Source organism: Hyla sarda, chromosome 3 (assembly GCF_029499605.1).
Source record: "Hyla sarda isolate aHylSar1 chromosome 3, aHylSar1.hap1, whole genome shotgun sequence".
Lineage (NCBI taxonomy): Eukaryota > Metazoa > Chordata > Amphibia > Anura > Hylidae > Hyla > Hyla sarda.
This window is the reverse complement of record NC_079191.1, coordinates 7,025,886-7,042,162: the sequence shown is the minus strand read 5'-3', so window position 1 is coordinate 7,042,162 and position 16,277 is coordinate 7,025,886. Positions and strand designations below refer to the sequence as shown.

The following is a 16,277-nucleotide window of genomic DNA, read 5'->3' as shown; positions in this document are numbered from 1 at the left end:
ATATATAGAGATATAACACAGGAGATGTCTGTAATAAGAGCAGCGTCAGCACAGCCGTATACAGTGAGATATATACAGATATTACACAGGAGATGGTCTGTAACAAGAGCAGCGTCAGCACAGCCGTATACAGTGAGATATATAGAGATATTACACAGGAGATGGTCTGTAACAAGAGCAGCGTCAGCACAGCCGTATACAGTGAGATATATAGAGATATTACACAGGAGATGGTCTGTAACAAGAGCAGCGTCAGCACAGCCGTATACAGTGAGATATATAGAGATATTACACAGGAGATGTCTGTAACAAGAGCAGCGTCAGCACAGCCGTATACAGTGAGATATATACAGATATTACACAGGAGATGGTCTGTAATAAGAGCAGCGTCAGCACAGCCGTATACAGTGAGATATATAGAGATATTACACAGGAGATGGTCTGTAATAAGAGCAGCGTCAGCACAGCCGTATACAGTGAAATATATAGAGATATTACACAGGAGATGTTCTGTAACAAGAGCAGCGTCAGCACAGCCGTATACAGGGTGAGATATACAGATATTACACAGGAGATGATCTGTAATAAGAGCAGCGTCAGCACAGCCGTATACAGTGAGATATATAGAGATATTACACAGGAGATGTCTGTAATAAGAGCAGCGTCAGCACAGCCGTATACAGTGAGATATATACAGATATTACACAGGGGATGGTCTGTAATAAGAGCAGCGTCAGCACAGCCGTATACAGTGAGATATATAGAGATATTACACAGGAGATGGTCTGTAACAAGAGCAGCGTCAGCACAGCCGTATACAGTGAGATATATAGAGATATTACACAGGAGATGGTCTGTAACAAGAGCAGCGTCAGCACAGCCGTATACAGTGAGATATATACAGATATTACACAGGAGATGTCTGTAATAAGAGCAGCGTCAGCACAGCCGTATACAGTGAGATATATACAGATATTACACAGGAGATGGTCTGTAATAAGAGCAGCGTCAGCACAGCCGTATACAGTGAGATATATAGAGATATTACACAGGAGAGGTCTGTAATAAGAGCAGCGTCAGCACAGCCGTATACAGTGAGATATATACAGATATTACACAGGAGATGGTCTGTAATAAGAGCAGCGTCAGCACAGCCGTATACAGTGAGATATATACAGATATTACACAGGAGATGGTCTGTAATAAGAGCAGCGTCAGCACAGCCGTATACAGGGTGATATATAGAGATATTACACAGGAGATGTCTGTAACAAGAGCAGCGTCAGCACAGCCGTATACAGTGAGATATATAGAGATATTACACAGGGGATGGTCTGTAATAAGAGCAGCGTCAGCACAGCCGTATACAGGGATTATTATATATATATATATATATATATATATATATATATATATATATATACATACATATACACACACACAGACAGATATAAACACAGGAGATGATCTGTAATAAGAGAAGAATCAGCACAGCCGTATACAGTGAGATATACAGTCATGGCTGTAATTGTTGTCCCCCCTGATATTTTTCTAGATAATGAAGTATTTCTCACAGGAAAGGATTGCAGTAACACATGTTTATTCCCTGTGTGTGTGTGTGTGTGTGTGTGTGTGTATATATGTATATGTATATGTATATGTATATGTATATGTATATGTATATGTATATATATATATATATATATATATATATATATATATATATATATATATATATATATATATATATATATAGATAGATCTTCTCTCCTCTGTATATATATATATATATATATATTGCAGTAACACAGGTTTTGCTATACACATGTTTATTCCCTTTGTGTGTATTGGAACTAAACCAAAAAAGGAGGGAAAAAAAAAAAAAGCAAATTGGACATAATGTCACCAAACTCCAAAAATGGTCTGGACAAAATTATTGGCACCTTTACTTAATATTTGGTTGTACACCCTTTGGAAAAAATATCTGAAATGTATGTTTGGGGTCATTGTCCTGCTGGAAGACCTAAGATCTCGGACACAAACCCAGCTTTCTGACACTGGGCTGTACAGTGCGACCCAAAATCCATTGGTAATCCTCAGATTTCATGATGTCTTGTACACATTCAAGGCCCCCAGTGCCAGAGGCAGCAAAACAACCCAAAACATCACTGACCTCCCCCATATGTCACTGTAGGTTCTGTGTTCTTTTCTTTGTAGGCCTCATTCCGTTTTCGGTAAACAGTAGAATGATTTGCTTTACCAAAAAGCTCTATCTTGGTCTCATCTGTCCACAAGACGTTTTCCCAGAAGGATTTTGGTTACTCAAGTTTATTTTGGCAAAACGTAGTCTTGCTTTTTTATGTCTCTGTGTCAGCAGTGGGGTCCTCCTGGGTCTCCTCCATAGTGGGGGTCCTCCTGGGTCTCCTCCATAGTGGGGGTCCTCCTGGGTCTCCTCCATAGTGGGGGTCCTCCTGGGTCTCCTCCATAGTGGGGGTCCTCCCGGGTCTCCTCCATAGTGGGGTCCTCCTGGGTCTCCTCCATAGTGGGGTCCTCCTGGGTCTCCTCCATAGTGGGGTCCTCCTGGGTCTCCTCCACAGTGGGGTCCTCCTGGGTCTCCTCCATAGTGGGGTCCCCCTGGGTCTCCTTCATAGTGGGGTCCCCCTGGGTCTCCTCCATAGCGTTTCATTTCATTTAAATGTGGACGGATAGTTTGCGCTGACACTGATGCTCCCTGAGCCTGCAGGACAGCTTGAATATCTTTGGAACTTGTTTGGGGCTGCTTATCCACCATCCGGACTATCCTGCATTTACACCTTTCATAAATTTTTTTCTTCCGTCCACGCCCAGGGAGATTACCTACAGTACCATGGGGTTGTAAACTTCTTGATAATGTTGCGCACTGTGGACAAAGACAAATCTAGATCTCTGGAGATGGACTTGTAACCTTGAGGTTGTTGATATTTTTCCACAATTTTGGTTCTCAAGTCCTCAGACAATTCTCTTCTCTTTCTGTTGTCCATGCTTAGTGTGGCACACACAAACACACAATGCAAAGACTAAGTGAACTTCTCTCCTTTTTATCTGCTTTCAGGTGTGATTTTTATATTGCCCACACCTGTTACTTGCCCCCAGGTGAGTATAAAGGAGCATCGCATGCTTGAAAAAGGAGATTTTTGTTTACTTACCGTAAAATCTCTTTCTCTGAGGATCCATTGGGGGACACAGACCGTGGGTGTATGCTGCTGTCTCTAGGAGGTGTGACACTATGGTAATAAAAAAAAAGTCGTCTCCTCCCAGCAGGATACACCCGCCTTCAGACTCTGAGCTAATCAGTTTAAGTTCCAGAGCAATAGGAGGAGAAAAACCCAAAACTGTCCGAGAACCAGAAGAAAAAACATAACTGAACACACCCTCGGACAGAGAACCAAAGTAAAATCCCAAAAAGGGCGGGAGCTGTGTCCCCCAATGGATCCTCCGAGAAAGAGATTTTACGGTAAGTAAACAAAAATCTCCTTTTCTCTATCGGCTTCATTGGGGGACACAGACCGTGGGACGTACCAAAGCCGTCCCTTGGGTGGGCAGATAAGTAATCAGGCAGACGGCCGAACCACTGTCGCCTGTAACACTTTACGCCCCAGGAAAGCATCAGCCGATGAGAAAGTATGAACCCGGTAAAACCTCGAGAAAGTGTGCAAAGACGACCAGGTAGCTGCCTTGCAAATCTGTGAGGCCGAGGCTCTATTCTGGAGAGCCCAGGATGCCCCAACAGAACGGGTAGAATGAGCCACAATCCTGAAAGGAGGAATCTTCCCCTTACAGCGATAGGCTTCCGAAATGGCGGACCGAATCCACCGAGAAATGGTGGCCTTGGAAGCAGGTTGTCCCTTGCTTCTCTGAGTCTCTGAGTGCGTTTGATGGACCGAGAGGGTCCTAGGGCTGCCAGCGATCTATGTTGCTGCATACATGTTCCCTCGCACTTGCGTGCGGGGTGTACATGACTGCGTGCACACTGTGCGGCACTTGGCTCCGATTTTCGGGGCGGGGTGACGCATTGATTGTGCTGACAGCCTATAAAAGAGTGAGTGATCTCTTTGAGTGTGGGACTGGGACACTTTTCCTACCATTGTACAGATCCCTAACAGGGACGAACTAGATAGTTTTTATAATAATTTCTTTTTTGTTTGTTTGGTTACCATTTAATCTATATAGGTTACGGAGGCTTCATTCCCTTGTCCAAGATGGCTCTGTTGGACTCATGGGGATGTGCGCATGCGTACTGTGACGCTGCGCTCGTCTCCTTGGGTACTGCAATGCCTTCAGCCGATTGGCTGAGTTACGTGGGCAAACACTCATTGAACTGGTTACGCAGGCGCAGTCTGCACTACCCCACGCTAACTACTGTAATGGCGTTTACTATGTGTTCGTCCGGTGAGTGTTTACTCCCCCCCACCTTTTTAATTTTTTATTATTGTCTACACATGGTTATCACTTGTCTAAATTAGATGCGATTAAGCGTCTATCTTAATCTTTTGTGCACTGTATGATATATGTGTGTTTTTCTTGATTATGTATACCATTTTGATATATTGTGTGATTAGTTTTTTTTTGTTTGAATATTTTATATGCACTTTGAGTATGCACTATGATGCACTTTATTCACTAATTGTTATTTACTTTTTCTGGTATCTGGTGTGATTGATACCCTTATATAAATGTGGTTAACACTATTGATATACTGCTTGAGAAAGGTCAGGTTGAGCTGACTGAAACGTCGCTGCTGTTTTGACACCTGTTATGGAATAAATTTTTTTACTTTTTTGGAATTGGTGCTGTGGACAAGATTCTTTTTGCTGTATATATATATATATTTATTACACAGGAGATGGTCTGTAACAAGAGAAGAGTCAGTGTATACAGGGTGGGTGAGAGTTGTACAGATCTTACACGAGCAGCGTCACAGGGCACCACTTATCTCTCTATCACATCATGAAGGAAGTTCTTACTGGGCCAACTAATACGTTTCCTCCTCGTACACAGATCAGGATGTGTCGCACACTTACCACCTGACTCAGGTCGTACCCCCAGGGCAGGAAGAGGATTCCAGTGTTATATTTCTCCCAGTGGGAGAGGATGAAGGAGAAGAGGACCACCCAGAGGAGGAGGTAGAGGACCATGACGCTGACCCCCGTCTCCCCGCGGCCGAAGATGGAGTATACAGTCACCACGAAGTATATACAGGCCCAGCTGTCCAGGCCGTGGTCAAACAGCTCCCCCAGCGGAGTGCTGGAGTTCGTCCTGCGGGCCTGTTTGCCGTCTATTCCATCTGTAAAAAGAGGAGAGAGAACTTAAAGGGGTACTCCACTGGAAAACATTTTTTTGTTTAATTTATGTTTATTTTTATTTTTTTTACATCAACTGGTGCCAGAAAGTTAAAGGGGTACTCCGGTGAAAACCTTTTTTCTTTTAAATCAACTGGTGGCAGAAAGTTAAACATATTTGTAAATTACTTCTATTAAAAAAAATCTTAATCCTTCCTGTACTTATTAGCTGCTGAATACTGCAGAGGAAATTCTTTTCTTTTTGGGATGCTCTCTGATGACATCACGAGCACAGTGCTCTCTGCTGACATTATTATAATAATAACACTTTATTTATTGTTCTCCTTAGTGGGATTTGAACCCAAGTCCCCAGCACTGCAAGGCAGCAGTGCTAACCACTGAGCCACCATGCTGCCCTTAGCACACATCTGCTATGCAAGGTTGCTAAAATGGACAGAGATGTCAGCAGAGAGCACTGTGCTCGTGATGTCATCAGTGTTCCAAAAAGAAAGGAATTTCCTCTGTAGCATTCAGCAGCTAATAAGTACTGGAAGGATTAAGATTTTTTAATAGAAGTAATTTACAAACTTTCTGCCACCAGTTGATTTAAAAGAAAAAAGGTTTTCACCGGAGTACCCCTTTAAACAGATTTGTAAATTACTTTTATAAAAAAAATCTTAATCCTTCCAGTACCTATCAGCTGCTGTATTCTCCACAGGAAGTTCTTTTCTTTTTGAATTTCTGACACCTCAGTAGGAGCAAATCCCCATAGCAAACCGCTCCTGCTCTGGACAGTTCCCGATATGGACAGAGGTGTCAGCAGAGAGCACTGTGGTCAGACAGAAAATAAATTCGCAAAGAAAAGAACTTCCTGTGTAGTATACGGCAGCTGATAAGTACTGGAAGGATTAAGGACTATATTGGAGAGTGCCTCCAGCTGTTGCAAAACTATGACTCAGCATGCCCAGACAGCAAAAGGCATTTCATTACATCAGAGTTTCCCAAACAGTGTGCCTCCAGCTGTTGCAAAACTTCAACTCCCAGCATGCCCAGACAGCAACAGCCTTCGGCTGTCTGGGCATGCAGGGAGTTGTAGTTTTGCAACAGCTGGAGGAACACTGGCTAAAGGCTGTCTGGGCATGCTGTGAGTTGTGGTTTTTCAACAGCTGGAGGAACACTGTTTGGGAAACAGACTGATACAGTGTAACAAAATTGCAGCTGTGTGAGCAGCAGTGGGTCAGGGTGGGCTTTCAGCCTCCGGATCGGCGTTGTTCATAGAACAGTATGCACTTCAAATAGTAGAGTCCAAAAGCGAGAGACCGACTGCATGGTCTATCAATCCTTCCATTCACTGAAAGCAAGCAGTGATCTTATATAAATGAAAGCCAAAGTTTATTAGACAATTGCAGAGCTTTCCGTGTAGGACTCACCGAGGGTATAGGCCGTGAAGTTCAACAGACCGGCGACTATCCACACCCAGCTGGGGACGTGTTCATGACCCGGAGCTGTACAGACAAAAGGGCACGGGTGAGGACGGACGAAGAGAATGGCGCAAGTATAAACAGGGGTCATCACTAGTGTCTACTGTCACCTCTGTGATCAGCTATGGTACATTCCATTGCCTACATCTCCCCCTGCAGGGGACAATACGTAGTCCACGACATGATTGTTCTGTATCAGAGCTAAATGAGGTGGGGGGGGTCCAATGCTCCCTCTGTAATTGTGTATAAGTAAAATGGAGGGGAAGTGAGGTGGGCGAACCCTTTAGTTAACCCCGTCAGGACCAGGGCAATTTTCGTTTTTGCATCCCCCTCCTTCTTACCCTTTAATAGCCATAAGCCTCCCTACACATCTATATGAGGGCTTGTTTTTTGCAGGACCAATTGTAAGTTGTATTTAATTCATTTATTTTTCCATAGGATGTGTTTCAAAACCAGAAAAAATTATATATTAAATAAGTTACCAAAAATAAAATGTTTTGCTAATTTGCAGGGGGGGGGGGGAGGTCTTCTTTTTACGCCATTCACCCTGCCATCAAACCAGCATGTTATTTTGATTTTTAGTTTGGTACAATTAAAACAGTAACCAATTTGTACTCTTTACTTCATTTTTTCTCACTTTTAAAATAAAATCTAAACTTTTATAGATTTTTGTTTTAAATGGCCGTTTTCTGCCCCCTATATTTTTATTGTAAATGGATGAGTTTTCTTTTTGCCCCATGACCAGTAGGTTTTCATCGGTACCATAGCAGACTTTTCAAAAGCTTTTTATTTGTACAGTAAACTGCGTAAATGTTTAAAAAAAGAATGCTGATCACATCCCAGAAAAAATGTAATAAAAAGAGAAAAAAAAAAAAATCATGAGCCGCGTATACGGAAAAATAAGAGTCAGAACTAGGCTATTATATATATATATATATATATATATATATATATATATATATATATATATATATATATATATATATATATACACACACACATATATACACACACACATACACAAAAACCATATATATATATATATTATTATAATTTTTTTTCCTCTTCCACATTAAAGTCAAGTGAAAAATCTGCCACAAACCTGCGGCATTTATGGACAAAATTGACTATTTTAAGTGGTGCTCTGGTAGAATTTTTTTTTTTTTTTTTTTTTTGCTCAATTCAACTGGTGCCGAAAAAAAATAATGATTTGTAAATTAATTTTACTTTGAAATATTTTCCTACCAGTACTCAACTGCTGTATGCTCCACAGGAAGTTGTGTAGTTCCTTCCAGTCTGACCACGGTGCTCTCTGCTGACACTTCTGTCCATGTCAGGAACTGTCCGGAGCAGGAGAGGTTTTCTATGGGGATTTGCTCCTACTCTGGACAGTTCTTGACATGGACACAGGTGTCAGCAGAGAGCACTGTGGTCAGACTAGAAAGTACTACACAACTTCCTGTGGAGCATACAGCAGCTGATAAGTACTGTAAGGATTAAGATTTTTATATAGAAGGAATTTACAAATCTGTAAAAAAAAAAAAAAAAATTAAAATGTTTTCCAGGGGAGAACCCCTTTAAGCTTCATCTCATATACAAGTGATAGATGTAGCAGAGTCGAGACCACGTGCCCACCTACCTGATGCATAGAAGTCTGGGTCGAAGTACGCCATCATGAAGAAGTTGAAGACGAGCAGCAGGAAACCGCTAAACGTTATCAGATTTGGCGCCAACCACCTGGGAAAAAACTAAAAGAGACACCAATAGGAATCGGTGAAAGGGGAGGAGACTAGAGAATTACCGGAATAATTGGGAGATCACTCACGTTTACTATGGAGTTCCAGAAGGGGTGCATCACATAGAGGGACAGGGGGTTGGTGTCCACCGCGCTGTACTGTACGGGAGACAAGATGGGAGAAGGTTACACGGCGGAACAAACCACAAGATTACTGAGTGTATACAATAAACAGCAGAATTGTGAGCGCAGCTCTGGAGTCTAATGACCGCCCACCAGTGGCCAATGTTATATGGAGCATATTGCAGATGTGCGACTGCGATTAGAGAGGTAAATAATTGCAATTTCGATATGAGATTGTGAAACACATGGTGAAATTCCCCCCAATTTCGTGTCCAATCCCCCCCATTTCATTACTATCCCCCAATTTCATGTCCAATCCCCCTATTATTATCCCCCCAATTTCATGTCCAATCCCCCCATTTCATTACTATCCCCCCAATTTCATGTCCAATCCCCCTATTATCCCCCCAATTTCATGTCCAATCCCCCCAATTTCATGTCCAATCCCCCCCTATTTCATTACTATCCCCCCAATTTCATGTCCAATCCCCCTATTTCATTACTATCCCCCCAATTTCATGTCCAATCCCCCATTTCATTACTATCCCCCCAATTTCATGTCAATCCCCCCATTTCATTACTATACCCCCCCCAATTTCATGTCCAATCCCCCCCATTTCATTACTATCCCCCCGATTTCATGTCCAATCCCCCTATTATTATCCCCCCAATTTCATGTCCAATCCCCTATTATCCCCCAATTTCATGTCCAATCCCCCATTTCATTACTATCCCCCAATTTCATGTCCAATCCCCCCATTTCATTACTATCCCCCCCAATTTCATGTCCAATCCCCCCATTTCATTACTATCCCCCCAATTTCATGTCCAATCCCCCTATTATTATCCCCCCAATTTCATGTCCAATCCCCCCCATTTCATTACTATCCCCCCAGTTTCATGTCCAATCCCCCCTATTTCATTACTATCCCCCAATTTCATGTCCAATCCCCATTTCATTACTATCCCCTCCCCCCAATTTCATGTCCAATCCCCCCATTTCATTACTACCCCCCCCCATTTCATGTCCAATCCCCCCCATTTCATTACTATCCCCCCAATTTCATGTCCAATCCCCCCAATTTCATGTCCAATCCCCCCAATTTCATGTCCAATCCCCCCTATTTCATTACTATCCCCCCAATTTCATGTCCAATCCCCCCCTATTTCATTACTATCCCCCCAATTTCATGTCCAATCCCCCCTATTTCATTACTATCCCCCCAATTTCATGTCCAACCCCCCTATTATTATCCCCCAATTTCATGTCCAATCCCCCTATTATTATCCCCCCCCCCCAATTTCATGTCCAATCCCCCTATTATTATCCCCCCCCAATTTCATGTCCAATCCCCCATTTCATTACTATCCCCCCCATTTTCATGTCCAATCCCCCCATTTCATTACTATCCCCCAATTTCATGTTCAATCCCCCCCCATTTCATTACTATCCCCCCCAATTTCATGTCCAATCCCCCAATTTCATTACTATCCCCCCAATTTCATGTCCAATCCCCCTATTTCATTACTATCCCCCCAATTTCATGTCCAATCCCCCCTATTTCATTACTATCCCCCCCAATTTCATGTCCAATCCCCCCATTTCATTACTATCCCCCCAATTTCATGTCCAATCCCCCCCCATTTCATTACTATCCCCCCCAATTTCATGTCCAATCCCCCAATTTCATTACTATCCCCCCAATTTCATGTCCAATCCCCCCTATTTCATTACTATCCCCCCAATTTCATGTCCAATCCCCCCATTTCATTACTATCCCCCCCCAATTTCATGTCCAATCCCCCCATTTCATTACTATCCCCCCAGTTTCATGTCCAATCCCCCCCATTTCATTACTATCCCCCCAATTTCATGTCCAACCCCCCTATTATTATCCGCCCAATTTCATGTCCAATCTCCCTATTATTATCCCCCCAATTTCATGTCCAATCCCCCCCATTTCATTACTACCCCCCCCCCCAATTTCATGTCCAATCCCCCTATTATTATCCCCCCCAATTTCATGTCCAATCCCCCCCATTTCACTACTATCCCCCCATTTCATTACTATCCCCCCAATTTCATGTCCAATCCCCCTATTTCATTACTATCCCCCCAATTTCATGTCCAACCCCCCCATTTCATTACTATCCCCCCAATTTCATGTCCAACCCCCCATTTCATTACTATCCCCCAATTTCATGTCCAACCCCCCCCATTTCATTACTATCCCCCCAATTTCATTTCCAATCCCCCCCATTTCATTACTATCCCCCCAATTTCATTTCCAATCCCCCCCATTTCATTACTATCCCCCCAATTTCATTTCCAATCCCCCCACTTCATTACTATCCCCCCAATTTCATGTCCAATCCCCCCATTTCATTACTATCCCCCCAATTTTATGTCCAATCCCCCATTTCATTACTATCCCCCCAATTTCATGTCCAATCCCCCCCATTTCATTACTATCCCCCCAATTTCATGTTCAATCCCCCCCATTTCATTACTATCCCCCCAATTTCATGTCCAATCCCCCCATTTCATTACTATCCCCCCAATTTCATGTCCAATCCCCCCCATTTCATTACTATCCCCCCAATTTCATGTCCAATCCCCCCATTTCATTACTATCCCCCCAATTTCATGTCCAATCCCCCCCATTTCATTACTATCCCCCCAATTTCATGTCCAATCCCCCCATTTCATTACTATCCCCCCAATTTCATGTCCAATCCCCCCCATTTCATTACTATGTCCCCCAATTTCATGTCCAATCCCCCCATTTCATTACTATCCCCCCAATTTCATGTCCAATCCCCCCATTTCATTACTATGTCCCCCAATTTCATGTCCAATCCCCCCATTTCATTACTATCCCCCCAATTTCATGTCCAATCCCCCCATTTCATTACTATGTCCCCCATTGTCACATCCAATCCCCAGCTGCAGTTTTGTTTTAATGTATCAGTCAAGGACAGTGTTTCTCAGCCAGTGTGCCTCCAGCTGTTGCAAAACTACGACTCTCAGTATACCCAGACAGCCTTGGACCAGTGCTTGGACCAGTGTGCCTCCAGTTGTTGTAAAACTACAACTCCCAGCATGCCCGGACAGCCTTCGGCTGTCCAGGCAAGCTGGGAGTTGTAGTTTTGCAACAGCTGGAGTCACGCTGGTGAGGAAACACTGATGTAATGAAATGCCTTTGGCTGTCTGGGCATAGTGGGAGTTGTAGTTTTTTGCAACAGCTGGAGGCACACTGATGTAATGAAATGTCTGGCTATCTGGGCATGTTGGGATTTGTAGTTTTGCAACAGCTGGAGGCACACTGCTTGGGAAACACTGATGTGATGAAATGTCTTTGGTTGTTTGGGCATGCTGGGAGTTGAAGTTTAGCAACAGCTGGAGGTCCACAGTTTTGAGCCCACTACCCTAATGTAACGTTCACCAACCAGAGTGCCTCCAGCTGTTGCAAAACTACAACTCCCAGCATGCACTGACTGCGAAAGGGCATGCAGGGAGTTGTAGTTGAGCAACAGCTGGAGGCACACTGGTTGGGAAACACTGAGTTAGGTAAAAGTCAAACTCCGTGTTTCCACACCAGGGCGCCTCCAGCTGTTGCAAAACTACAACTCCCAGCATGACCAGACAGCCGAGCCGCTGCCACAGGTGATAAATATTTCTAATGGGGCCATATAGACATGTCTCAATGTGATTGTGATATATCGTGCAGCCCTAATGTCACCCCCCCTCCCCCTCCACTTTCCAAAGACCCTGAAGGGAGGTCGGTCCTATGTGTCACTGCACTTCTGACATTCTATTCGTGAAACAAGCAGTTACTGTTCTGATAAGAGGGAAAACCTTGCAGTGTGGAAATTATATAAAGACACAAATATTTGGTCCAACAAGAGGTGCCGCAGCATCTGTCGTCTATAAGACAAAGGGTTAATATTCCTGTTATTGATGACGGTGACGACCTTTACAATTATTACAAAACTACTAGAGACTAACACAACGTGACCCCGCAGCATGGCACAAGAGGGCAAACTCCAGCCCCGTCACCGACCGGAAACAAGGAGAAGGGAGGGCACCGGAGCCAACATAAGAGCCCTACAGTATAACCAGCAGAATAGTGAGTGCAGCTCTGGAGTATAATACAGGATATAACTCAGGATCAGTACAGGATAAGTAATGTAATGTATGTACACAGTGACCTCACCAGCAGAATAGTGAGTACAGCTCTGGAGTATAATAGAGGATATAACTCAGGATCAGTACAGGATAAGTAATGTAATGTAATGTACACAGTGACCCCACCAGCAGAATAGTGAGTACAGCTCTGGAGTATAATACAGGATATAACTCAGGATCAGTACAGGATAAGTAATGTAATGTATGTACACAGTGACCTCACCAGCAGAATAGTGAGTACAGCTCTGGAGTATAATACAGGATATAAATCAGGATCAGTACAGGATAAGTCATGTAATGTATGTACACAGTGACCCCACCAGCAGAATAGTGAGTACAGCTCTGGAGTATAATACAGGATATAACTCAGGATCAGTACAGGATAAGTAATGTAATGTATGTACTCAGTGACCTCACCAGCAGAATAGTGAGTACAGTCTGGAGTATAATACAGGATATAACTCAGGATCAGTGCAGGATAAGTAATGTAATGTATATACACAGTGACCTCACCAGCAGAATAGTGAGTACAGCTCTGGAGTATAATACAGGATATAACTCAGGATCAGTACAGGATAAGTAATATATGTACACAGTGACCTCACCAGCAGAATAGTGAGTACAGTCTGGAGTATAATACAGGATATAACTCAGGATCAGTGCAGGATAAGTAATGTAATGTATATACACAGTGACCTCACCAGCAGAATAGTGAGTACATCTCTGGAGTATAATACAGGATATAACTCAGGATCAGTACAGGATAAGTAATGTAATGTATGTACACAGTAACCCCTCCAGCAGAATAGTGAGTACAGCTCTGGAGGATAATACAGGATATAACTCAGGATCAGTACAGGATAAGTAATGTAATGTATGTACACAGTGACCTCACCAGCAGAATAGTGAGAACAGCTCTGGGGTATAATACAGGATATAACTCAGGATCAGTACAGGATAAGTAATGTAATATATGTACACAGTGACCTCACCAGCAGAATAGTGAGTACAGCTCTGGGGTATAATAAAGGATATAACTCAGGATCAGTACAGGATAAGTAATGTAATGTATGTACACAGTGACCTCACCAGCAGAATAGTGAGTACAGCTCTGGGGTATAATACAGGATATAACTCAGGATCAGTACAGGATAAGTAATGTAATGTATGTACACAGTGACCAGCAGAATAGTGAGTACAGCTCTGGAGTATAATACAGGATATAACTCAGGATCAGTACAGGATAAGTAATGTAATGTATGTACACAGTGACCTCACCAGCAGAATAGTGAGTACAGCTCTGGAGTATAATACAGGATATAACTCAGGATCAGTACAGGATAAGTAATGTAATGTATGTACACAGTGACCAGCAGAATAGTGAGTACAGCTCTGGAGTATAATACAGGATATAACTCAGGATCAGTACAGGATAAGTAATGTAATGTATGTACACAGTGACCTCACCAGCAGAATAGTGAGTGCAGCTCTGGAGTATAATACAGGATATAACTCAGGATCAGTACAGGCTAAGTAATGTTATGTATGTACACAGTGACCTCACCAGCAGAATAGTGAGTAAAGCTCTGGAGTATAATACAGGATATAACTCAGGGTCAGTACAGGATAAGTAATGTAATGTATGTACTCAGTGACCTCACCAGCAGAATAGTGAGTACAGCTCTGGAGTATAATACAGGATATAACTCAGGATCAGTACAGGATAAGTAATATATGTACACAGTGACCTCACCAGCAGAACAGTGAGTACAGCTCTGGAGTATAATACAGGATATAACTCAGGATCAGTGCAGGATAAGTAATGTAATGTATATACACAGTGACCTCACCAGCAGAATAGTGAGTACAGCTCTGGAGTATAATACAGGATATAACTCAGGATCAGTACAGGATAAGTAATGTTATGTATGTACACAGTGACCTCACCAGCAGAATAGTGAGTGCAGCTCTGGAGTATAATACAGGATATAACTCAGGATCAGTACAGGATAAGTAATGTAATGTATGTACACAGTGACCTCACCAGCAGAATAGGGAGTACAGTCTGGAGTATAATACAGGATATAACTCAGGATCAGTACAGGATAAGTAATGTTATGTATGTACACAGTGACCTCACCAGCAGAATAGTGAGTAAAGCTCTGGAGTATAATACAGGATATAACTCAGGATCAGTACAGGATAAGTAATGTAATGTATGTACACAGTGACCTCACCAGCAGAATAGTGAGTACAGTCTGGAGTATAATACAGGATATAACTCAGGATCAGTACAGGATAAGTAATGTATGTACACAGTGATCTCACCAGCAGAATAGTGAGTACAGCTCTGGAGTATAATACAGGATATAACTCAGGATCAGTACAGGATAAGTAATGTAATGTATGTACACAGTGACCTCACCAGCAGAATAGTGAGTACAGCTCTGGAGTATAATACAGGATATAACTCAGGATCAGTACAGGATAAGTAATGTAATGTATGTACACAGTGACCACCAGCAGAATAGTGAGTACAGCTCTGGGGTATAATACAGGATATAACTCCGGATCAGTACAGGATCAGTAATGTAATGTATGTACACAGTGACCTCACCAGCAGAATAGTGAGTACAGCTCTGGGGTATAATACAGGATATAACTCAGGATCAGTACAGGATAAGTAATGTAATGTATGTGCACAGTGACCTCACCAGCAGAATAGTGAGTACAGCTCTGGGGTATAATACAGGATATAACTCAGGATCAGTACAGGATCAGTAATGTACACAGTGATCTCCCCATACTGAGTATAATACAGGATCAGTACAGGATCAGTAATGTACACAGAGCTCTAATACAGGATATAACTCAGGATCAGTACAGGATCAGTAATGTACACAGAGCTCTAATACAGGATATAACTCAGGATCAGTACAGGATCAGTAATGTACACAGTGATCTCCCCATACTGAGTATAATACAGGATCAGTACAGGATCAGTAATGTACACAGAGCTCTAATACAGGATATAACTCAGGATCAGTACAGGATCAGTAATGTACACAGAGCTCTAATACAGGATATAATGAAGCAGATCACATAATCCTGTAGATACGGCGTCTATAATGGGCTCCTCAGGTGTTTGCGCAGTAATAAGATCCATCCGGAGGAATCAGATCTCGGCCTCTCAAGCAAATCATCATTAAAGTTTCATGTCCGGCAGTGACCTGGAGGCCGCAGCTGATCTGTACCCGAGTCCTGCCAAGATCTACACACCACCCGCCTGGCACATAATGGGCAACATGGTGAACAAAGGGCAGAGGATGAATACAGGAGATGTATGACTGCAGGGGGGTCCGACTCCCAAGAGCCCCCCGATAATCCTAAGAACATGTGTCAGGGTCATATCCGAGGGTCTGTATACAGTC

General features: G+C 42.9%; 1 protein-coding gene across 2 annotated transcripts in view; it reads right to left on the bottom strand.

The window, feature by feature from the left end:
• SELENOI (selenoprotein I) overlaps positions 1 to 16,277 on the bottom strand; it is a 44,250-nt gene that overhangs the window by 8,300 nt on the left and 19,673 nt on the right. For both annotated transcript variants that reach the window (XM_056562989.1, XM_056562988.1), the window contains exons 2-5: positions 8,625 to 8,693; positions 8,439 to 8,547; positions 6,749 to 6,823; positions 5,061 to 5,323 (exon numbers count right to left, since the gene is read on the bottom strand). In XM_056562989.1, the coding sequence (XP_056418964.1) occupies positions 5,061 to 5,323; positions 6,749 to 6,823; positions 8,439 to 8,547; positions 8,625 to 8,693 (516 nt within the window). The remainder of the gene's footprint in view (positions 1 to 5,060; positions 5,324 to 6,748; positions 6,824 to 8,438; positions 8,548 to 8,624; positions 8,694 to 16,277) is intronic.